At 42.0% G+C, this 22,944-nt stretch overlaps 1 protein-coding gene across 2 annotated transcripts in view; it reads left to right on the forward strand.

The window, feature by feature from the left end:
- Positions 1-22,944, forward strand: part of UBR1 (ubiquitin protein ligase E3 component n-recognin 1) — a 134,964-nt gene that overhangs the window by 61,371 nt on the left and 50,649 nt on the right. For both annotated transcript variants that reach the window (XM_054025640.1, XM_054025639.1), the window contains exons 25-30: positions 2,659-2,813; positions 4,274-4,373; positions 10,852-10,961; positions 12,983-13,072; positions 16,606-16,793; positions 18,743-18,948. In XM_054025640.1, the coding sequence (XP_053881615.1) occupies positions 2,659-2,813; positions 4,274-4,373; positions 10,852-10,961; positions 12,983-13,072; positions 16,606-16,793; positions 18,743-18,948 (849 nt within the window). The remainder of the gene's footprint in view (positions 1-2,658; positions 2,814-4,273; positions 4,374-10,851; positions 10,962-12,982; positions 13,073-16,605; positions 16,794-18,742; positions 18,949-22,944) is intronic.

The following is a 22,944-nucleotide window of genomic DNA, read 5'->3' on the forward strand; positions in this document are numbered from 1 at the left end:
TGTAATTGAAGAGCTTTGGGAAAAACTGCTGGTGCACTGGGCAGTTATTTGCATATGAACAATTTCATTATGTTTAAGACCAACGTCTTGCCAATATACTAATAAAATGGTATTTGTCTAGTTATTCTCCCCAAGTTTTCAACTGGATACACTGGTCTTCGCTTTCCATTCTAAACTGTGGTTTAATATTGTGTACTGTTAAGCAGCGCTGCAGAGTTCTATATCAGCGGTGTGTGAAATTATTTCTTAGGAAATTGTATAGTGTGCTTTGGGAGCCTTTCAACTGAAAAATGCTGATTGAAGAAAAGTAACCTGACATTTGTTTAAAAGGACATAGTCGACTTGGAAATTGCATTCTGTCTGAATTTTATATCTCCTTTGTTTATAAGTAACACCCAAAATCCCTATAACTGGAAAGTCAGTGAAGAGAAAATTCTCTTGTTGGTGTCCCCCTGCCCCCCATTCGCTTACTTTGTACATTGACAACATTTACATACAATATCTTTCACTTTCCCCCATTACTGGAAACAGCAGGAGTGCAGAAAACAATTATACATTTTTGTAAGATTTTTTTTTTTTTTACTAACTTTTATATAGTGCCTTGTCAAACTGGATTTCATGTAAATTGGGCAATTCAGATAAATATCAACTCAATGTCTCTAAGGTAATACGTATTCCTGTTCCTTCACTGGCATGTGTCAGGCTGTTTAGTGCTTTGCATGCAAATTTCTACTATAAAAATTTGAGAACTTAATGTCAAATATTACAGAAGCAAAGGAACTGAAGAACTGTAGTGTTCTGTATACCATATTTCTGCTTGTGAAAAAGTAAAATATTCTGGCTCTCAGCTGTATTGGAAGACCATTATGCACATGTTTTTAAAACTTTAACTATCTTTATAAAACTCAGGATATGTGAAAGCTGAGAGACCATACAAAATATTTAAAGCTTTCTAAAGTTCAGAGCTGTGATTTCTAAGCATCTGCAACTGTTTGTCTCTCATGCACTCACTTTTTTCGGACACTGTATTTTACATAAAAACTAAATGGAGGTAGTGGTGAAAACTTCATTGAAAAGGCTAGTGAGTGTGGTTGGAAACTTGCTCACTGACTGAAATATACTCTCAAACCCCTCATCCGCCCACTTGATAGCAGTGTACCTGTTGTCTCCACTTCCTGCTCACAAATGACTGGAAAAAGGCTAATGTAGTGCCCATCTTTAAAAAAGGGAAGAAGGAGGATCCAGGGAACTACAGGCCAGTCAGCCTCACCTCAGTCCCTGGAAAAATCATGGAGCAGGTCCTCAAGGAATCAATTATGAAACACTTAGAGGAGAGGAAAGTGATCAGGAACAGTCAGCATGGATTCACCAAGGGGAAGTCGTGCCTGACTAACCTAATTGCCTTCTATGATGAGATAACTGGCTCTGTGGATGAGGGGAAAGCAGTGGATGTGTTATTCTTTGACTTTAGCAAAGCTTTTGATACGGTCTCCCACAGTATTCTTGCCGCCAAGTTAAAGAAGTATGGGCTGGATGAATGGAGTGTAAGGTGGATAGAAAGCTGGCTAGATCGTCGGGCTCAACGGGTAGTGATCAACAGCTCCATGTGTAGTTGGCAGCTGGTTTCAAGCAGAGTGCCCCAAGGGTTGGCCCTGGAGCCGGTTTTGTTTAATATCTTTATTAATGATCTGGAGGATGGTGTGGACTGCACTCTCAGCAAGTTTGCAGACGACACTAAACTGGGAGGCGTGGTAGATACTCTGGAGGGTAGGGATCGGATACGGAGGGACCTAGACAAATTACAGGATTGGGCCAAAAAAAACCTGATGAGGTTCAACAAGGACAAGTGCAGAGTCCTGCACTTAGGACGGAAGACTCCTATGCACTGCTACAGACTAGGGACCGAATGGCTAGGTAGCAGTTCTGCAGAAAAGGACCTAGAGGTCACAGTGGACGAGAAGCTGGATATGAGTCAACAGTGTGCTCTTGTTGCCAAGAAGGCTAACGGCATTTTGGGCTGTATAAGTAGGGGCATTGCCAGCAGATCGAGGAACATGATCGTTCCCCTTTATTCGACATTGGTGAGGCCTCATCTGGAGTACTGTGTCCAGTTTTGGGCCCCACACTACAAGAAGGATGTGGAAAAATTGGAAAGAGTCCAGCGGAGGGCAACAAAAATGATTAGGGGTCTGGAGCACGTGAATTATGAGGAGAGGCTGAGGGAACTGAGATTATTTAGTCTCCAGAAGAGAAGAATGAGGGGGGATTTGATAGCTACTTTCAACTACCTGAAGGGGGGTTCCAAAGAGTATGGAGCTCGGCTGTTCTCAGTGGTGGTAGATGACAGAACAAGGAGCAATGGTCTCAAGTGGCAGTGGGGGAGGTCTAGGTTGGATATTAGGAAACACTATTTCACTAGGAGGGTGGTGAAGCACTGGAATGCGTTACGTAGGGAGGTAGTGGAATCCCCTTCCTTGGAGGTTTTTAAGGCCTGGCTTGACAAAGCCCTGGCTGGGATGATTTAGTTGGAAATTGGTCCTGCTTTGAGCAGGGGGTTGGACTAGATGACCTCCTGAGGTCCCTTCCAACCCTGATATTCTATGATTCTATGAAATATTAGGAAGTTATTAATATGCCTGCATGTGACTTCTTTTCTAGCACTGCCACCTCCTCCCCCTCCTGAATTCAGCCCAGTGTTCAGCAATGTGGTGAAAGTTCTGAACTGTGATATCATGATGTATATCCTCAGGACTATCCTTCAAAGGGCAGTACAACTGGAGACCCACTTATGGACTGAAGCTATGATCCAGATGGTATGGATTGCATTAGTGTTTTCCTCCTTAATTTGGGTTAACTATTGATGCTAAAACACTCGCTTGTGCGTTTATATGTAAAGACGCAGCACACTACAGTAAACTGTAATCTTGCATATCTCTTGAACATTAGCATAACGTACTAGACTTGATTTGAAAATCATTCTACATTACACCTTAATTAAATAGCACTGGATGACACTTTAAAGTCAGTTATTTATGGTGTTTGGTAGATAAGCATAGACTTGGTAAACAGAATCTTACTTTCTTTCTCTCTCTTATAGTATTACCATTTCCAGTACATTGTATAGTTTTATTTTAAAGGCACATTGTGTTAATATTTCTAAACTTATAAATGTGGTTAACCAGTATTTTAATTGGAAGAAAAGGATCTCTTTGACCCAAAAGGTTGTTTTTATAAATTTTACTGATCCAGCAAAAGGTTTCTCATTATCTGCATCCTCCTCTATAAACTTTAAATGTATTTACAGTAGTAATAAGCACTTTGCAAAAATAAGTATTGCAGTTACATAACTTGACATGTTTAACAGTCTTGCCTTGTCTCATCTCTGAAAGCTGTTTCAAGACAGTTGCGTTGCCTGGTTTTCTGACTTACAACTGCATGTAAAAACAAGCTTGTTAAAGAAGCAAGGTGGGATAACTTGGCTCTGTAACACTGATATGTTGTGATGAAGTGGGAATTTTCCATAATATTTGTATGACCTGTGAGTGTACCTCAGTTTCCCCTGTATGCTGCATTGTTACCCATTGTGTGGAAAAGGACTGTTTACTCTCAGGGCAGACCAAGAGACATTGATATGAATGTCACCTAGCTGTCTGAGCCTGGATGAGACATCTAGCAATCAGAGACCCGAGGGTGATAGATTTCTCCACCTCTCAGCAGGGAAGCTGAACACTATCCCCCAGCTTGAGAACAAAGGAATGGGAAGGTGTGAGGTGGGGGGATAAGAATTAGTTGCTGGAAGGAGTCAGACAGCTTGAAAAATGGGGTTCACTACAGCTTTGCCAGGCTGTGGGCTAACCAGAATGGACTTAGCCAATGCTTTAACTTTCCTTTCTCTATGCTAACCTAAGGACTTCCCCTGTTGTGTTCAGTTGACTAATAAACCCTACTGTTTTAATGACACTGTTTGAGCATCACTGCAAATGCTTTGAGGCACATTAATTCATTAAGAGTGAACAATTCATCAGCAAAAGTGCAAAGCTTGTACATGGTTGATGTGAAACATGTAAGGATCAACTAAGCTTAATGCAAGGAAAAAGCAGGGGTCATGCCTAGTTAAGGACACTTGTATATTCTGTGTATGGTTATTGAATCTTCTGTTTGAGATCCATGCACTATTGCACTGTGTGATATATTCCTTAAATTCTGCTGTCAATATGTCCAGTTTTACAGCCCTCTGGTAGCAATTGAGTTTTATCATTTCCATCTTTCACAGGTACTTCACCTCCTTTCTCTGGGCTTACTGGAAGAGAAGCAGCAGCTAGAAAAGGCTCCAGAGGAAGAAGTGACCTTTGACTTCTATCACAAAGCATCAAGTACGTTTCACTTCCTCTGAAGCGGGGAATTAATTATGCTAACTTCTTATTATAAGGACAATATTAGCTTCAAAAGAAAAGTTAAATCATTGTGTTCAGTAAGGATTTATCCTATTTTTATTTACATCATAGCATTCGGAAACTAAGTGAGATTGCTAGAGTTCTGCTTTGCAACAATAGAGAAGCCAGATCAGGAATTACATGTCTATGCTCCGGCTTGACAAGCATAGTGAGGACAGGATGTGCTGGGTCCCAAAGAAGGTGCTAAGAGTAATATTGGTGCCATCTTGTTGAAGATAGTTGTGTCCATCTGTGAGGGTTACAGAAGAGGTGCCATATTGGGTCAAACCATTGTCCTGTATCCTATCTCAACAGTGGCCCATACCAGAGCTTCAAGGGGAGGGTACAGAAAATGGCAATTATGGAGTGATCCACCCCTGTTTTCCACTTCCGGTTGCTGGTTGTCAAAGGTTTAGGGTCACCTCAACCATGGGATTGCAACCCTGACCATATCGGCTAAAAGCCATTGATTGACCTGTCCTCCACGATCTTATCCAGTTCTGTTTTGAACCCAGTTATAGTTTTGGCCATCACGAAATCCCATGGCAATGAGTTCCATGGGTTAGTTGTGCATTGTGTGAAAAACTGTACTTCCTCTTGTTTGAATTAAATCTGCTGCCCGTTAATTTCATCAGATGACCCTGGGTTTTGTTTTGTGGGAAAGAATAAATAACACCTCTCTCTCCCTCTCCCCTTTTTCCAGACCATTCATGATTTTATAGACCTATCATATCCTCACTTAATCATCTCTTTCCTAAACTGAACAGCCCTAATCCTTTTAGTTTCTCCTCTTATGGAAGTAATTTCATAGCCTTGATGGTCTTTGGTGCCCTTCTCCAATTCTATTATATCCTTTTTGAGATGGGGCAAGCAGAACTGGACACAGTATTCAATGTGTGGGTGCACCAGGGATTTATAAAGTGGTATTATGATATTTTCTATCGTATTTTTTTTTTTTTATCCCTTTCCTAATAGTTCCTAACATATTGTTAGCCTTTTTGACTGCTGTTGATCATTGAGCGGAACTTTCAGAGAACTATCCACAGTGACTTCGAGATGTCTTTCTTAGATGGTAACAGCTAATTTAGAACCCATCACTATATGCGTATAGATGGGATTATTTTTTCCAATGTGCATTACTTTGCACTTATCAGCATTGAATTTCATCTACCATTTTCTTGCCCAGTCATCCAATTTTGTGAGATCCTTCTGTAACTTCTTACAGTCTGAACTTAACTATCTTGAATAACGTTTTTATCTTCAAACTTTGCGATCTCTCTGTTTACTCTCTTTTCCGGAATATTTATAAATATTTTGAACACGACAGGTCCCAATAAAGTTCCTTGGGGGACCCTGCTGTTCATCTCTCTCCATTGTGAAAACTGATAATTTATTCTTACCCTTTGTTTTCTATTTTTCAACCAGTTACTGATCCACAAGACCTTCCCTCTTTGATCTTCTTAGTTTACTTAAGAGCCTTTGATGAGGGACCTTTGTCAAAGGCATTCTGAAAGTCCAAATACACTGTATCGTCTGGATCATCCTTATCCCCATGCTTGTTGACTCCCTCAAAGAATTGCAATAGATTGGTGAGGCATGATTTCCCTTTGCAAAAGCCATGTTGACTCTTCTCCGACAAATCGTGTTTATCTCTGTTTAATAGTTCTATTCTTTACCATAGTTTCTACCACTTTGCCTTTTACTGAAATTAGGCTCTCCAGCCTGTAATAGCCAGGATTGTCTCTAGAACCCTTTTTAAAAACCAACAATACATTAGTTGCCTTCCAGGCATCTGGTACAGAGGCTGACTTCAGTGATAGGTTACATACTATAGTTAGTAGTTTTGTAATTTCATATTTGAGTTCCTTTAGAACTCTTGGGTGGATACCATCTGGTCCTGGTGACTTAAACTAAACAGTAATATCAGTTTGTTTTAAAATCTACTCCGTAGACACATCAGTGTAGGACAGTACTTTAGATTTGTCACCCCAAAAAGTAACTCAGATGTGGGTATCTCCCCCACATAGTGAAGGCCGATGCAAAGGATTAATTTAGCCTCTCTGCTATAGCCTTGTCTTCTTTGAGCGCTCCTTTGTTATCTAGTGGCCCCACTGGCTGTTTGGTAGGCTTTCTGCTTCTGATGTACTTACAGCAATTTTTTTTTTTGGTTAGTTTTTGTGTCTTTAGCAAGTTGCTTCTCAAATTCATTGCTGGCCTGCCTCATTATACTTTTACATTTTAGTTGCCAGAGTTTGTGCTCCTTTCTATTTTCCTCATTAGGCTTTGACTTCCAAATTTTAAAGGATGCTTTTTTGCCTCTTAATGGCCTCCATTACTCTGCTGTTTAGGTTCTTGGGGTATGCAGGACTGTGAGTCACCTTGATACCCCCTTGCCTCCAGTGAAAGAGAGACTTGCTTGCGTTTAACTGGTTGTCCATTCCCTGATTTCACCAACCTGTTAGCTACCCAGTCTCCTCTGGCCTATGCAGCCCTTACTTTGCCTTGCAGAATTATAGGTGTACTACCGTCTCCAAGGCCCTTTGAAGTGTTCCCTTGTAGTGTCCAGCCCCTTATCCACTGAATGTTCACAAAAATACCAGCTCCGCTGTCCCCAATGGAACAGTATACACACCAGCTTGAATGATTCAGCTAAGGATCAGCAACTTGTATAACATCACAACACTGAGATATATTTATAGTGAAAACAATGATACATTTATTATCAATGGTTTTGAGATTCATGAGCTAGTGAATAAGGATAACAAAAACAAAAAAGTTATATATGAAACTATTTCTAGCAACTAAACTTAATTTAGCAGGCTAACCACCTGCCTTAAAGAATTTTCTCACCCCAAATGTTTTTTGCAGTATTTCAACCCAGTCTGATTGTGATCCTTATTTCATTCATGAAAACAGGGTCTCCTTTCCTTCTGCTTATATTCCCCAAAGTTCATTGTCTGTCCTCAGGACAGTAACTCCTCCCCTTCCCCCCCCCCTCCCCCATTTTTACTGAGTCCTGCTTCTTCCCTGTTGACTTTGTATGTAAATAGGCCATCCATTATGTTGGCTTAAAATGCTTAATTTACATGGTGTCAGAGAGTAAAGTGAATAAACATCTTTTATCTGACAGTAAATCTGTTTGTCAACTCTGCCTTGATACAAGCTATAGGAACATATTTTCAGCATACATTCGTAACTCCTTTCATAGTATCTGTACATACATTTCACAATGATATTAATTACCAGTGTGATTCTGGCTTTCATTTAAGATCTCCCATGATATTCTTTGGTGAACCAGAATGTACATACCAGAATCAGGATATTCTGGTAACCTTTTTGCCAGTTGGTATTGAGGGCATCCTGGGTCATAGCATCCTCCTTCCACTACAGGATTATCGTGAAGGAGAAGAGGGAAATGTGAATAAGAATTCCTTGAGAAATGACAAATGTCTATGAATGAGCAGTGTTTAAAAAATAAACTAACCACACATTTTGGTACCCTTTGACTTGGACAGATCTTAATTTGTCTCCAAATTAAGGGTTTTTATTACTCTAGTGACAATAGGAAAAAAAGCGAGACTTCACTTATAAGCTATATGCAGCGTGCTCTTGTGCTCCTTTCCCTTGACTCTAAACCTTATCATTTCTATCCAGAAGATCCTTTGGCTTACTCTAAAATCTGTTTAGGTTGAAGGTGGAGTCCAAATTCTTTGCATATTTAATCTTCCATTCTTTTTATCTTGTGTAGAGTTGCTACTACATTGTGTAAGGATAAATAGAGAGAGTCCCTTTTGCAAGCTAAACATTATTACCTCCTATGATATGGATCAAAAATTAGAAATATGAATCCAAGCCACTGAAGTGGCTTTTATTTAAAGCTTTTGAAAACACTGACCTTATGAATAAGGCTAAGATTTAATCATGGGTATTTTTAGTAAAAGTCATGGACAGGTATCAAGGCTGATTCCCCATTCTGGCACTTTGAGTACAGAAGGTGGGGGGGCCCACAAGGATTCTAAAAATTAATACTGGCCACTCCAGGCTTGTATTAAACTCCCAAGGTTACAGCTTCTCTCTGACCTTAGATGGGTAGATGCTGCCATCACCCAAATGCAAAAAACCCCTTTGAACCCAGGAATGCGCACTTGGGAATTCCTCCCTGTGGGGTACCCTCAAACCCTTTCACCCCCCCTCCAGGGAAGAGCTGAGAAAGAAAACAAAGGAAATCAGCTGTTGCCACCAGCTAATTAAACAACATATGCACAAGTCTCTTAGGACACAAAACCCAATCCTTAAAAAAAGTAAATTTTATTAAAAACAAAAAGAAAGAAAATACATCTGGAACTTAGGCTATTGCTAGGTTTTAAAAGAGGAAATATAATAATTGAGCATCAAGAATGGTTTTCTTGAGTTCCAGCTTAATGGTTATAAACAAAACAAAAGCAATTGGGGGGGTTAGCACAGAGGAGTCCACAAGCCATAAAGAGATAAACCTAATTGCGTCTTTCTGGACATTTCCTGATCTACTTAGGTGTCTGGGGTTTCAAATGAGTCAGTTCTAGGTATAATTTAATGATTTTTCATACCTTGCTTAAAGCTTTTTACAGCATAGTTCCAGCCCTGTTTTTGCTCTGTCCCCTCTCTCTGGAGAACAACAGACAGACAAAAGGGGAGACTTGTTTCAATTTTTAAAAGTTCTAGTCTTCCCATTGGCTCTTTTGGTTAGGTGCCCACTCCCTTCCTTTTACCTATGGGCATTTTTTACCCTTTACAGGTAAAGCAAGTAGAGAACAGCTACTAACAGGAATTTTGTAGCTAACTGGCTGGCTGGCTGTCCATAAAAGGGAGCTACCCCTCCTTCATTTATCCCAACAGGTCGTGGGCAATTAACAAAAATTCATGGCTTGTGACCTGTCCATGACTTTTACTATAAATACCCATGACTAAATCTCTTCTCCTAGGACACTGTTGCTTTGGGGGGCCCCTGCTCCAGCTGTTGAGGCTGACTGCCCCCAGTGGCCTGCTGCTCCGAGGCCTCTGGGGACTACTCTTCTGACAGCTTCCGAGGCCTCCCGCTCCAGCAGTCCCTGGGACCGATGCTCGGGCACTCCCCGGGGCCATCCCCGGGAATGCTGCTGCTCAGGTGCTCACTGGGGCCAGCCACATGACTGGTGTGGCCCAAGAAGTCGCCTTGGGATATCCGAGCAGCTGGTCCAGGGTCAGCTGCACCGGCCACTGCAGCTGTGGAGTCACAAAGGTTGCAGAAAGTCATGGAATCCATGACTTCAGTGACCTCCGTGACAGAATCACAGCCTTACTTATGAACAATATGCAGTAAAAGGGGATATTAGTGAGTCTGAAAAGAACAATCTCTTAATCCCCATTTTTTATCATTCATGTCTTTTTGTTTGTCAAGCAAATTAAAGGGACATAATCAAATTGAACATCACACTTCTCTTTGGAAAATTTTAATACCTACTGTAATTACAACTTCACCAAAGATTACTAGTACTGAAAAATGTCAGTGGGTGAATTCTTTGTCAGTATATTTTTGTATATGACAGCATATTTTGTATAGTGACTTCTATTGTTTTCCCCTGCATAATCAATTACGTTGTGATCCTGCAAACTGCTCCTGTACCACATTGAACACCATTAAAGGCAATGGAGTTCAGTATGAATGCAGGGATTCACCTGAACTGAGCAACTTGTCAGATCAGTGCTGACCTTAGTCAGCTTCTTTCTTGCTGAAAAGTCTCTAATAAACATCATCAAGGAAACAGAGAATCTCTTTTAAAAAATCCTCTTAATTTTTTTTTAAAACTCAAGAGCCTACTATTCAAAGGGTGCTCTGTTGGAAGCTGGAGTATTTCAAAATTGTTGGATTTGGAAAAAAAAAAAATTGGGTTGACATAGTCTCTTTTTAAAGTTGTGAGAATTCAGTTTGCTCATTCCTCCTGTAATGTGCTGTAAGAAAAAAGTTCAAATGGAGGTAGTGGTTCTTAGTTCTTTAAAAACTACTTTTTAGCAACAAAGTACTATCAGAGTTTTGACCAAGAGGTCTGGAATTATAATCACCTGTTCTGACAGAAATGGGCTTCTATAAGATGAGCTTTCAGCAAATTAGGTAGAACTTGACTTACAGTAACAGGAAGAAGCACTAGAGCATAGATCTGAAAGTCAGGTCTGTGTTATCTATACTTCTGCTTTTGGAAGGAACCTAAATGAAAGTGTAAGCTGTGTTTGGTCTATGTAGAACAAAGATTTTGCTACATGTGTCTAGAATTGTGAGACAAATCTAAGGCAGCACTGTGACTATTATGTGTATTGCCAGTATTTTAAATCATGTTTATAGGAGCAAAAATGTTAGCCAGTATTTCTGAAAACTTGCACATTTACACTTCATCTCTTTGTGAAGGAATGGGAAGCTCAGCCTTGAATGCTCTGAACATACTAATGCTTCTGGAAAAACTAAAATCAGTTCCTCAGTTAGAAGCACAGAAGGATATGATCAACTGGATACTGCAGGTAAACAATGCAGAAGCCAAGTGTGATTTGGCTTTAACAATTCAGCATTTTAAAAGAAAGAAGTTTGTGACTGCTTTAGCTAATGCAGTAGACACTGTTCACACCTGCTGTGATCTCTTAAGTATCCTACTGCGTTGAAAAGCTTATTTTTTTCAGTTGCTGAGATGAGATGATTTTTTTTTCTTATGTACACCACATGCTAATACAGAATCGAGTGCATGAAGGGGGTTACTACTTAAAATTTTAGAAGTCAAAATTTTAGCTAAATAATATTTAGTAGTGACTTTTTAAAAAAACTTTCCAATTGCCTTAAATAACTCAGTATTTATATTTCTATAACTTCATTATTCAAGATATTTTAAATATTAGAGAAGTAAAGAAGCTTTGGTGACACATCTGTCTGTATTAGTAAAATTGGAACGTTTTTTAAGGTCTGTTTAAAATCTTTTTTTTTTTTTTTTTTTTTTTTTTTTTGGAGAGGGTTAAACACTTCGTGGAATCAGTCTTCAAATTAAATGGCTAAAGTGGAAAATTACTTTATAAAAAGCACAAAGTTTTTAAATGGTGTATAAATTAAATTTAAAATGTTTAAATTAGAGGTTTTTTAGGATTTCTGATAAGATAAGAAAATTGTTGGACCAACCAATCCAAACTTAAAAGTACAACCTTAACTTTCACAATTTTTGTTTTTTTAATGGGATGTTGGATCAATATATGGGTTTGTTTGCGTTTAATTTTCTATATTTTTTTTAAAAAGAGGAAAATCTGAGGCTGCAGTTCAGAGGCAATTTCCAACTGTAGATTTTTGTTGTTGTTTTAGTGTTGTCTAATTCACCTTCAGTCAAATGTCAGTCTCTGAAATTGTTAGACAAAAGACGAATGTCTCCAAGTTAGGAATATGTGAAATTGAAGATGTAATTCCCCCTCTCCCACCCCCCCTCAAAAAAAACCCTGCTATAAAAATTCATTTAACATAACATTAACCTAACCTGACATTCCACAAAAAGGAAGCAGCTGGTATTCTTTTTATGAAACTGAGTAGCAAGAAGAAATATGCATCAAGTTTCATAAAGGGAAAAGAGGTTTAATATTAAGGTGTGCTGAGGACGTCTATCAAATGATTCTTTTGATAGTGTTTCAGAAGCATAGTGTTGATATTTAAAGTTGAGGCTAATTCTCTAAAACTGAATAACTGAGACCTTGGCTACACTGGCGCTGTACAGCGATGCAACTTGCTGCGCTCAGGGGTGTGAAAATGCCCCCCCTCCCCCCGAGTGCAGCGAGTGCAGCACTGTAAAGCACCAGTGTAATCAGCGCCTGCAGCGCTGCACGCTCGCTCACAGCGCTGCACGCTACTCCCCTCGGAGAGGTGGAGTACATACAACGCTGCGAGAGAGCTCTCACAGCGCTGGCGGCGCGCTACACTTGCGCTTCACAGAGCTGCTGTGGCAGCGCTGGGAATTCCCAAGTGTAGCCAAGGCCTAAGATTACTGTGCAAGATGAGGATTAGGGAAGAGGTTGTCTTAAGAAATTTGTCATGGGTTAGAGAGCCTTTCACCTCTGGGTTTGCTAGTTTAAAGAATGTGCTGGACAGTAGTACTGAACATTATTACCACCTGATGTCCCTTTAGTAGCCTGTATGAAATGATTTAGCATTGGAGATCATTTCTTAGTGAATAGAGATTCTTATGACAGAACATCACACTAATTTCTACTAATTAGCATCCTTGTTAGTAGTTTTCACAATGGCTAAGGACTGAATAGACCAGAGAAACTGAACTACGCTCTCACATCTAGAGGTGCTCTTTCCAGTTGTGGGGTTGGAGGCACTTTGGTATTGTGGAAAAACTTGCACTGACTCAGTAGAGGCTTTCCATACTTTGATAGCTCCAAGTACATTTTTATTAACGTGAAATTCTCAAAAAATGTTTAACCTTTTAACAGCCCTTAGGTTCAGTTATACGGCATGCACAATCCAGTCACATTTTATATTCTCTTAACACCTAAATCTCTATTCCCAGATGTTTGACACAGTGAAACGATTGAGAGAAAAATCAAGTTTAGCAACAGCAGCAACTACATCAGGATCAGAAACTACAAAAGGCGATGAGGTAATAACAAACAGGGAAGGAACTGAAGAAATGTTCCACAGGGAGACATTTGTATTTACAGTTTTAAGGACCAATTTTCAAACATAAGTGCTTAAATGTAGGTACCTAAATCCATATTTGAGCATCTAAATACCAGTTTTAGGCATTAAGTGATGATATAATGTCTTAAACTGGTATTCTGGGGTATATTAACAGGAGTGTTGTCAGAAAAATGAGGGATAATTGTCCTGCTCTATTCAGCACTGGTGAGGCCTCAGCTGGAGTATTGTGCCCAGGTTTGGGCGCCACACTTTAAGAAAGATGTGGACAAATTGGAGAAATCCCAAAAGATTAATAAAAAAGATTAAAGGTTTAGAAAACCTGACCTATGATGAATGGTTAAAAAAATCAGTATATTTAGTCTTGAGAAAAGAAGACTGAGAGGGGACCTGAAAACAGTTCAAATTCATTATAAAGAGGAGAGTGATTGTTCTCCGTGTCCACTGAAGGTAAGACAAGAAGTAATGGGCTTAAGCTATAGCAGGGGAGATTTAGATTAGATATTAGGAAAAACTTTCTAACTACGGTACAAGGACAGTTAAGTACTGAGATGGAGATTTCACAACCTATCTTTGGAGGTTTTTAAGAACTGGTTAGACAAATGCCTATCAGGGATGGCCTAGTATACTCAGTCCTGCATCAGCCCAGTGGGCTGGACAAGAGGACTCCTCGAGGTTCCTTCCAGTTCTATGATTCTGTGGTTTAAGTAATTAAATCCAAAGTTAGATATGCAAGTTTGAAAAGTAGGTGCTTACTGTGCACTTGTTTCACCCTGATAATGATAGCTACAAGGTTTCCATAGAGAATTTGTTACAGTACAACAACTGCAAAAGAACAAGAAGAAATCTCTTTCCTCTAACCACTAACTCTACTACATGCCAACATTTAGTTGGAATTTGGTAAATATTTAATGTGTGCTTCCTTGGGCCATAGGTGGAGATGTACGGGATGGTGCATGGTTTATGATTTATGCAGTGTTGTAGCCGTATTGGTCCCAGGATATTAGAAAGACAAGGTGGGTGAGGTAGTATCTTTTATTGGACCAACTTTTGTTGGTGGGAGAAAGAAGCTTTCAAGCTTACGCAGAACTTTTCTTCAGGTCTGGAAAATATACTCAGAGTAGCACAGCTAAATACAAGGTGGAACAGTTTACTTAGCATAGTAGTTAACACATATTTCAAGGGACCATTCAAGCTGAAGTGGCCCGCTGAAACCCCTCCCATCATAGGGAGGTAAAGAGGGGCAGGGGGAAGCAGCTGGGGGTTTGTTAGTGGGTTATGGATTGTTGTAATAAGCTATAAGTCCAGTCTCTCTCTTCAGTTGATAATTTTTAGTGTCTAGCAAGGTTATGAATTTAAGCTCCCAGGCTCGTCTTTTGAAAGTATTGTGCAGGTTTTCTTTGAGGATGAGGACTGATATCTCAGATGTAGAATGAAAGTTCATTCAAGATCATAGTGCTTGTCTGGTTTCACCTACATAGTTGTAATTGGGGCATTTAGGGCAAAGGATGACATAAATCTCATGTTGTGATAGGCTTGTGTAGGACTCATGGATCTTGGAAGGTGTTTGATCATTGTAGTGGAGATATATCTGCAGGTTTTGCATCTATTCTGGCAATGTCTGCTGCTTTGAGTTGGTGTCCTGGTCTCTGGGGAGCTTGCTTCTAATGATGAACTTGGAGAGGTTGGGGCAGGAGGTTGTTTGAAGGCTAGAAGAGGTGAAGATTTCTTTCATTATGGGGTCCCTATTGAGTTTGGGTTGTAGTTGTTTGATATCCCATATGGGTTTCAGTGTAGGGTAATATAAGGGGTCAGACTCACCCCTGTGGCACCTCCAACTGGTCTCTCAGGGAATTAGCTCGATTTCCAGCCTGGAGCACCCTCTGCACGCCGGTGATCCGCCTTGTCACTGGCCCCCATGTCCCTCCCAGGACCTTGGTGCCCCTTTCTCTGGGTGCTGCCCCCCTGGCAGTACCCACACACTCTGGGTCTCCCCTCCCAGGGGAACCCCCACCCACTAACCCCACCTCGCCTCAGTGTAAGGCTACTGCCAGTCACCATCTAGCCCCACTCCCTGGGGCAGACTGCAGTGTCAGCCACTCATCACAGGCAAGGTTGGGTTTGGACCTGCTGCCTTTGCCTACCCCTGGGCTGCCCTCTGCAACCCCCAGTACCTGTTGGCCCAATGCTAGGCCACCGTCTGGGCTTTCCAGGCTGGAGCTCCCCAGCTCCTCTGCCTTTCCCCAGCCCTGCTCCACTCAGGTATCCTGTCTCAAGCTCCCTGCAGCCAGGCCCTTCTCTCTCTGAATGCAGAAAGTGAGTGTCTCCTTGCTCCTGGCTCAAGCCTTTATAGGGCCAGCTGGGCTCTGATTGGGGCATGGCCCAGCTGCAGCTGCTTCCCCCAATCAGCCCAGCTCTTTCCTTCCACAGCCCCAGCCCTCTGCAGGGCTGGCTTTAACCCTTCCCAGGCAGGAGCAGGTGACCACCCCGCTATAGGTAGCAAGTGATAACTGGGGTGTGCAGTTGGAGGAAGTTTTATTTCTGTATTGAAGCAGGTTCTCTTGAGATACTTGGATGGCCTGTTCCATGATGCAATCTACTTCTCTGGTGGATTGGCCTTCTTTGGTGAAGTTGGTTTTGAGGCTGTTAAGGTGTATATCCTGGACTTTCTGCTCAGAGTGCCTGGCTGTACATAACTGATTTTTTGGGATGGTTACTGGATCTGTGAAGGTAGGTGTGGCGATATATGGGTTTCTTGTGTATATATTTTGTCTGTAGGGTTCTATTATTGAAGCTGATCGTGGTGTCCAGGAAGTTGATGCTCGTGTGGAAGTGTTCAAGAGAGAGTTTAATGGACGGGTCGTGGTTGTTGAAATTTGTGAGGGAGCTTAAGTCATCTGTCCAGAGGATGAAAATATCATTGGTTTTGTGGTGTATTTGTCCAATGCTGAGAAATACGGGTCCGCTTAAAAACAGCTGTAAAATTTACACAAGCCATCAGCAGGTCAATCTTCTAATCTGTTTCAGACCATCAAAATGTAGCTCTGACTTGATAAACTGTAAGATCTACTCAACATTTGGCTAACGCTGGTAAAAGGGTGAACAAGAATTGGGCTGCTTAGATTACACTGTAGAAGTCAGGTTATTTTGATGACTTCATCTTTTGCAAGGGTATTGTGTAATTTTGAATTGGGGTCTTAAGTAAATAAAGGATGACCGGTGTTTCAGATGTTTTAATTAAAACTTTCCGTATTTTTGAATTCATAGACATGTTCTACTAATGCCTTGAGAGCCTAATCAGCTTTTAAGATTTGTTTTACAACTTTTAGATTGTTTTGGGGTTTTGTTTGTTGTGTTTTGTTTTACCATCATGGGATGCACAGTTTATTGGGAAATTTGATGGGAGCAATTAGAATTCTACTTTTGAGAATACTACTTGGTATTTTTTTAGTTGTTCTTCTTAATCTATAATTTTTACTACTGTTTCCTAATAAGACTCCGAGCACTCAAGACAAAGAGAAGGCTGAACGAAAGAGGAAGGCAGAAGCTGCCAGGCTGCATCGCCAGAAGATAATGGCCCAGATGTCTGCTTTACAGAGGAATTTCATTGAAACTCATAAACTCCTGTATGAACACACACAAGAGACACAGGGAAGAGAGGACTCTGTTATGGAGGAGGAGAGGTGAGACGAGACAGATATCCAGAGTTCTGATGAAAAAATTAATTTCCTAATAAGTGGTTATAGCTACATAAGGTTTAATAGTACAATTGATGGATAAAGTGCATCATCCCAATCAATAACCCTGTATCTCTTACTACTTACATTTTTCAATGCCCTGGATTAGAGAATCCTGTGTAAATTAGCAGCTAAATACTAATGTCAGAAGGCCAAATCAGTTAGGCAGACACCAGACCTGCTTGCTACATAAGATGAACTATGGAAATATATTCTTCAGGTAAAAGATATGTTACCTAACATTTCAGAAAACAATGACTTCATTATAAAACACCCCTAATTGATATTACTATAGTTTAGGTGATAATGGGCTTTCCTTTTTGAAGACCTAATTTGAGTGTTTAATTCAGCAGAATCTTAACATACAAGGTCCTGCCCAGAAGCCGGTATTTTTGAAAGTTAAGTTGGAAAAAAATAACTTATTGCACTCATAACCCAATGTGATTTTGTACGTCATTAATCCCTAGAATTGTTTGGTCTCTTTATAATTGTAGAAGGAAAAGAAATAGACTTAAAAAAAAAAAAAAGTCCTATTTTAAATGGCTGGATAATGTTATGATCAGCAATCACATGTAATTACACATCACAGGATAGAGATACTCAAATCCTGTGCTGTAGTGCACAGACTGATCACTATAAGGTTCAGGAAAAAAGTCCTCTTGTACAGCATTTATTTGCCTAGGTGCATTGTGGATTTCTTTTGCCTTCCTTTGAAGCATCAGATACTGGCCACATTAGTTTCTGAATTTGATGGACTAATGATCTGACCCAGTATGGCAAATCCTGCTTTTACTGCACAGGGTAGTAATCCTTTGTTCCTCATTTTGTAGTATTTATAATGAAGACTTCGTACTTATCCATCTCTTTTAGTCCCTATGTTCTCTTGGCTATCTGGTTACGTTATAGTCTATCTGCTAAATTTTAGTCATGTGAAGTGTGGGGTTTTTGTTTTATTATTTTAAAGCTGGTCTAGTGGGAACAAAATGTGCTCCGATTCAGGGGACTGAAATTCAGATTCAATCACAATGGAAGCGTCTCCTGTCATCCATGAGTGACTGTATCTAGTTGATGCTAGTAGTAGAATTGTCAGGCTTGAGTAAGAGCAATGGTGACTGTGCATGTGCGAGACAGAGAGAGAAAGAGTGCTCCAAGTTTGCACTACAAAATTTGTCAATCTGGGTTGTAATGAGACATAATTTATGTCTGATATAGCTGTGTTGGCGAAAGTTTCTGCTGTAGAGGCAGTTAAACAGTCAAAACTATGTGTTAGCCAATGTAGCTTATTTTGCTTGGGGAGGAGGGCCTGGAATAAATTATGCAAGTAAAAATACAATTTTGCCAGCATAAGCTGTGTCCAGACCAGGAGCACTTTTATACTATTACCAGCATAGCTATATTGACAAAGCAGTCCTACTGTAGACCTGGCCTAATGTATGATTTGTGAAAAAGAGGGTGCATAAGATAAAAGGCAGAGAACAAGATAACTCAGATGAATGACCAAAAACCAATGCAGTAATTTCTGCCTGCTTTGTCATTTAAAAATTCAAGTGTTCTGTAAGACATCCTCAAACATGTAAATGCAAGGAAGCACCCTCTTAACTATTTCTCATTACATCTTGCCTGAAAAATGGAAGTAAATGTGTGGCATCATCAAACAATAAATGGGATTTATTTCAGTATACCATAATAGATAACTGCCATATTCCATCTTAAAGATGGTTGCATTTAGTGGAGACTGAAGCGATTCTGGTACGTTTATGTAAGGGTTTTTGCAGTAACTTTACTGTTAAATAAAAGCAGTAAATTGTAGTTTTAGATGCCTTCAAGAGGAGCTTTATTTCTTTACAGGGAGCCTGCTAATTGTTTGTTGATCTTTGTCTTTGATGTTCTTACAGCATACCTTTGGCCATTGATTCTTCCAGAATTGTCTTGGGACCCAAGCGAGGTCCATCTATTACTGAAAAGGAAGTGTTGACCTGTATTCTATGTCAGGAGGAGCAGGAAGTGAGGCTGGAGAGTGCTGCGATGGTATTATCAGCTTGTGTCCAGAAATCCACTGCCTTAACTCAGCACAGGGGGAAAACTCTTGAACTCTCAGGTGGTAGGTGTATCTCTTCAGCTAAGAATATCAGCTGTTGCTGTTCTCTTCTTAGAACTCACTTCAGTGATGTTTAATTAACACTTTCAGCCAATCAGATTACTGAATAGTTACTTTTTTTAATGAAAAGTTAGTTAAGAATTTTAGTCATGTATTTTAGATGGGCTTAAAATCCTTGCCATAAAACTAAAAATCAGCTGTGGAGGAGAATTTACTGCCATTCTCCCTTGTAAAACAAAGATGAATTCCATGTGTACATGACTCCTACTTTGAGTAAATAAAACGGTACAGATTAATCTTCCAAATTTGCTGAAGCAGTTGAGTTTTGTTCCTTAAACTGAAGAGCATGTATTCTAGCTATGAAGATACAAAATGAGTGGCTATTTCTCTTGTATATTGATCCAACTGTAGAAATTGATTTTTAATTAGCTGTCCCTGTCTTGTTATAAACCACAACCAGTCATCTGTACAAATCCCGCTTATTCAAGTTTATTAACATAAACACAACAAGAATAGCCCAAACATTGGAATCTTTCAGTCACAGATTCCGTGACTTCCACAACCTCCATGACATAATCTTAGCCGTAGCGATACCCAATGGCTGAGATGAACTAGGGCATCCCACCAACAGTCTGGCCACTGGGGCAGTGGCAAATGCCACTACAGTGGCCATTCTGGAATTCCTGGGCTTTTCAGCCTGTCCAGGGTCTACACTCAAGGAGGTCCTACTCCATTGCATTGGAGTCAAGAGCTCTTGCACCACCTACCTTGGAGCAGGGACCAGGCCTCGATACCAAACCCGGTACCAAACTGCAAGATCCAGCACCAAAGGATTTAGCTGGTGCAGAGGCTGAGGAACAAGGCTCCTTACTCCTCTTCCTCCTCTCCCAACGAGACAATGGTGGAAAAAAGGTATAGCACCTTCCCAGGATGATTACAGGACGCACTGGGAGCTCCTCAAGAGGGTAGCCCAGAACCTGGGTATCCAGGTGGAGGAGATCCTACTATCCTTCCACGCCCGGGTGGACATCTTAGCAGCTTCAGGGCCATCATGGGTGGCTCTGCCTATGAACGATGCCATTTTGGATCCCATCAAGGCCTTATGGCAGACCCCTGTGTCCCTCCAACCTACTGCAAAGAGGATGAAGAAAAAGTATTCTGTTCCTCCCAAGGGGTATGAATTTATGTCCACACATTTTCCCCACCACCACTTGGCTCAGTTGTTTCAGCGGAAAATGATCAGGAGCAGCAAAGGCTGACTCCTAAGGCCTAAGATGCCAAAAAACTAGACCTTTTTGACAGGAAGGTGTACTCAACTGGCGGCCTCCAGTTCAGGATGGCAAACGAGCGAACGCTCCTGAGCCAGTATCAGGGCCGGCTCTAGGCCCCAGCAAAACAAGCTGGTGCTTGGGGCGGCACATTTTTAGGGGCGGCATGGCCGGCGCCAGAATGCTGCCCCTAAAAATGTGCCCCGGCCGCCCTAGCTCACCTCCGCTGCTGCTGCCACGGCGCGCGAAACAGCTGATTCGCGCGCCGCTACTCGCCCTCCCTCCCAGGCTCTCAAGCCTGGGAGGGAGGGGGAGCAGCGGCTAGGGGTCTCCCCCTCTCTCCCAGACTCTCAAACTTGGGATGGGGGGGAGATTCCGAGTGGCCGCGGCGCGGGCGCCGCTTCTCCCCCTCCCTCTCTCCTAGGCTTGAGAGCCTGGGGGGAGGAGGCAGGGCTGGGGATTTGGGGAAGGGGCGGAGTTGAGGCGGGGCCAGGGGTGGGGTAATTAAAGAAGTGGGGGGGCGGCCAAAATTGTTTTTGCTTTGGGTGGCAAAAATCCTAGAGCCGGCCCTGGCCAGTATGATTTCAACTCCTGGAGCGCAGTGGCAAAATTCAAGGAGCTTTTGCCGCAGGACTTCAGGGGTGAGTTCTCGGTCCTAGTTGAAGAGAGGAAATCAGTGGCAAGAGCATTCCTTCAGGCAGTTCTGGACATGGCAGATTCTGCAACCTGATCCATGGCTTCAGCTGTGGTCATGAGCAGAAGCTCATGGCTTCGGTCCTCGGGGTTACCCTATGATGTGCAGCAGACTGTGCAGGACGTTCCATTTGAAGGCAAGTCACTCTTTTTTGAGCAAACAGACTCTGAAAGACAAGAAGAGCCATTCTGAAATCCTGGAGGAGCCGGTATATGGAACCCCAGGGAAGCACTATAAGCTCCAACTGACGACCTGCTTCCACTCGCCACAGCAGAGACAAGACTATAGCAGGAAAAGGAGTAGAGGCTATAAGAGGAGGCCAGTCATCATCTGTCCCAGTGTCAGGCCTCCCCCTTCCCCCCCCCCCCGACCCCTGAGACATGGTGTGGTCTAAACAGGCCTTTTGATGGGCTGCTCAAGGGTGGCATACCAGGACAATGTGTGGATCCGATTTCCCCTAGATTTGTGGACCAGTTATCCCACTTCTGTCGGGCATGGGCCCGTATTGCCTCAGATCACTGGGTGCTGCATGATAGAACTGGGATATACCCTTCAATTCAGTTGTTCTCCTCTTTCCCACTTTCCCTCCTTCCCCCTCTTCAGGGACCCTTCTCATGAGCAACTTCTGGTCCAGGAGGTGCGGTCGCTCATCAGGGTTGGTGCCATGTAAGAGGTTACATCGGAGCTAAGGGGCCAGAAGTTCTGCTCCTGTTACTTCCTAATTCCAAAATCCAACAGCGATCTCAGACAGATCCTGGACCTGCGAAACCTCAACAGATTCATGAAGAAACTGAAGTTCCACATGGTCTCCTTGGCCGCCATTATCCCTTCTCTGGATCCAGGGGATTGGTACACTGCCCTCAACTTGAAGGATACATATTTTCATATTGCGATCTTTCGGGGACACAGAAGGTTCCTATGATTCGTTGTGAACCACATGCACTACCAATTTACGGTGCTCCCATTGGGCCTGTCAGCGGCCGCTCGGGTGTTCATGAAGCGCATGGCAGTTGTTGCAGCCTTCTTGAGAAGACAAGGGGTTCAGGTCTGCACTTACCTCAACAACTGGCTGATCAAAGGTCGGTCCAAGGCCCAGATGGAGGCAAATGTGCAGTTAATACCATCAACTTTCCAGGATCTGGGACTATTAATAAACATGCAGAAATCCATCCTTTCCCAGGTTCAAAGAATATAATTTGTTGGGGCGATCCTTGACTCAACCTAGGCCAGAGCTTTTCTTCCAGAAAACTAGTTCAGAACTCTGGGGGTCCTCAGAGACCACCTGAGGAATCACCCCATCACTACAGCAAGGAACTGCTTAAAGTTCCTGGGGCATATGGCATCACGTGAGACTATGGCTCAGATCTCTCCAGACTTGGTTAGTGTCTGTTTACGCACCAAGCCGACACGATCTGGACAGGGTGGTCTCACTTCCGCCATCGGTGATTTCCACCTTCCTTTGGTGACTTGACCCCCGGACAGTATGTGCAGGAGTCCCAGTCCCATGACCCCAACTGTCAATGTCTCTTGTTACAGGTGATGGTAAGAGAGGGCCCAATTGGGGACGCTCAGGGCCTGTGGTTCATGGAAGAGCTGTTGTTACACATCAATGTGAGGGAACTGAGGGTGTGTGCCTAGCCTGCCACGCATTCCAACCCCAATTGGAGGGCAACTGCATGTTGATCCTTACAGACAACACAACAGCAATATTTTACATAAATAGACAGGGCAGAGCGCGCTCCTCTCTCCTATGCCAGGAAGCTCTTTGCTTGTGAGAATTCTGCATAGCTCACTGAATCCACCTCAAAGCCTCTTACCTCCCAGGGTTGCAGAACGAGTTAGTGGATCATCTCAGCAGATCCTTTTCCCATCATCACAAGTGGTCCATTCATCTGTGAACCACAGTTAGAGAACCTCTGATCTATTAGGTTTCACCTAGCTGCAATCTCGGCCTTTTACCTATGGGTGAATGGCTGGTCGATCTTCTTGAATGCAATCTGTGGTCGTTTTCTTAAGGGTTGAAGCGGCTATACCTCC

The sequence above is a fragment of the Malaclemys terrapin genome, chromosome 4, assembly GCF_027887155.1.
Source record: "Malaclemys terrapin pileata isolate rMalTer1 chromosome 4, rMalTer1.hap1, whole genome shotgun sequence".
NCBI classification, from domain to species: domain Eukaryota; kingdom Metazoa; phylum Chordata; order Testudines; family Emydidae; genus Malaclemys; species Malaclemys terrapin.